Source organism: Phalaenopsis equestris, unplaced genomic scaffold (assembly GCF_001263595.1).
Source record: "Phalaenopsis equestris unplaced genomic scaffold, ASM126359v1 Scaffold229344, whole genome shotgun sequence".
NCBI lineage: Eukaryota > Viridiplantae > Streptophyta > Magnoliopsida > Asparagales > Orchidaceae > Phalaenopsis > Phalaenopsis equestris.
The window spans coordinates 1,618-3,489 of NW_018247317.1; the positions used below are offsets into that span (position 1 = coordinate 1,618).

At 35.7% G+C, this 1,872-nt stretch overlaps 1 protein-coding gene across 1 annotated transcript; it reads left to right on the forward strand.

Annotated features, from left to right (window-relative positions):
* Positions 1-373: 373 nt before the first annotated feature.
* Positions 374-1,858, forward strand: LOC110038030 (V-type proton ATPase subunit G 1-like; the record flags this gene model as incomplete). The annotated part of the gene is made up of 2 exons (XM_020742787.1): positions 374-474; positions 1,495-1,858. Coding segments are annotated over 2 exons (245 nt in total), but the record flags the coding sequence as incomplete, so codon positions are not given.
* Between the last annotated feature and the right edge of the window lie 14 nt (positions 1,859-1,872).

Below are 1,872 nucleotides of genomic sequence, written 5' to 3' on the forward strand. Positions count from 1 at the left end.
ACCTGTTGACCTGACCCGTATAAGCCATTTAAAATGAAGCATAGGAGTAATTAATGCTCAATTCAGGCCAAACTCGGGTTGACTTTGAGCCATTTTTTGTTCGATTGGTCAACCCAAACTCGACCCGAAAGATTAAATGGGTTAGAATTCGTAACCTAAAACTAAACTGAAAAATATTTGGGTCAACCTGAATTTAAATTTTTTGATTCGAGTTCAAGGCAGGTTGGTGTGTTGGGTCAACTTTTGACCCCCTTAATTTAATTAACTTCATTTACTAGTTAGGTCTATTGTACCATCTCCATTCGTTTGGGCATTCTTGTGTTAGTTGTTACATTCCGTCAACCTTCTTTGTTAACATCTTCTTTATGTCCAGCAAAAACGGCGAGGCTGAAGCAGGCGAAAGAAGAGGCGGAGAAAGAGGCTGCTGAGTTTCGTGCCCAGCTGGAGGCTGAATTTCAGAAGAAACTCGCAGAGGTAAGGTTTAATTGTGCTTTGATAATTTTCATATCATGTAATTACTGGCTGCTAAAAAGGCTATAGTTGGTTAAGTAGATTCTGAATTTAAAAACTGATGTCGATTGAAGTCTGCAGTCCTACTGGACCTTCAGGATAATTGTCTTTCTTGTGATGTAAAATCTATTTTCTTATATCTCAGTAAGTCATGATTTCGGCCTTTAAACTATCCACCCAAATATTTTCATTACATAAAAAAGATGACTATATTAACTTCTTCAAAGTGCAATACATTTTTTCATGCATATGGTTTGGTATGATTAAGACACTGAAGTGCTGCATTACTATATTTCACAATTTATACAATAGATATATAATTGCATACGACTTATACGGTATGTATGTAAATCCTCCTTATTTATTTGGTGTTTGACCATGTGAACCTAAGCTTCTTTTTAGGCTGCCTTTTTGCTTATAGCAAGGCATTTGAAACCCATTTTCTTGGATCAACCACACAGGATCTTTTGTAGTCACTGTCCAATCTTCTGTAATCCTACATCCATAAAATTAAAATTACGAACACGAAGAACCACAATATCTTGATCGAGAGTTTTCTCAGTTATTTTTCTGGGTACGATTGTCGAGAAACCCCTAAAATAAAAATAAATCCTATCAAAAGCCCATGTGTTTATTTTTGTTCAAACCAAGGAAGATTTACATACATACCGCATAATTCATATGCATTTACATTTCTAAAGCCTAAACTTCGATTTTCACATGCATGCCATTCTACCCATGCATGAAAAAGGAGTATTTAACTTTTTATAAAAGCTTTGGGTGATATAAATGTAAAAAGTAAAATTTAGTGGTTGTGAATCCATAAGAACTGGGGGGTGTTTATTTAAATGCCCACATTGGATGCGACATGCAATTAACACCAGAAACATTGAATAAAAATTCTGGAAGACGGTCATAATTATTTGTAATATTATAGAATTCCAGAAATTTCACATGTTGGGTTTTCTTGATTGTTGAAAACAGAGCAGTGGTGATAGTGGGGCAAACGTGAAGCGGCTGGAAGCGGAGACTGAGGCCAAAATCCAACGCCTCAACAACGAATCTGAAAGGATTTCTGCTGATGTCGTCCAAATGCTTCTCAGGCATGTCACCAAGGTCAAGAATTAGCTAAAAATAGTAAGTACTGGACTCTCTTCTGCCTTGTGCTTGTTTTTTTTTCTGGATTTTAGCTGCTTTGTTGTTCTTGTTTCTGACTTAAAATGGCTTATGTATTGTTGTATTATGTGTGCATTGTTGTATTATGTATGTAAGTTGTTGGGGCACTATGACAATTAGGAGTAAATGGTGGCATAACCTATTAGATATTTTAAATGGAAGCTATTAATAATTCCGGAGTTTTCA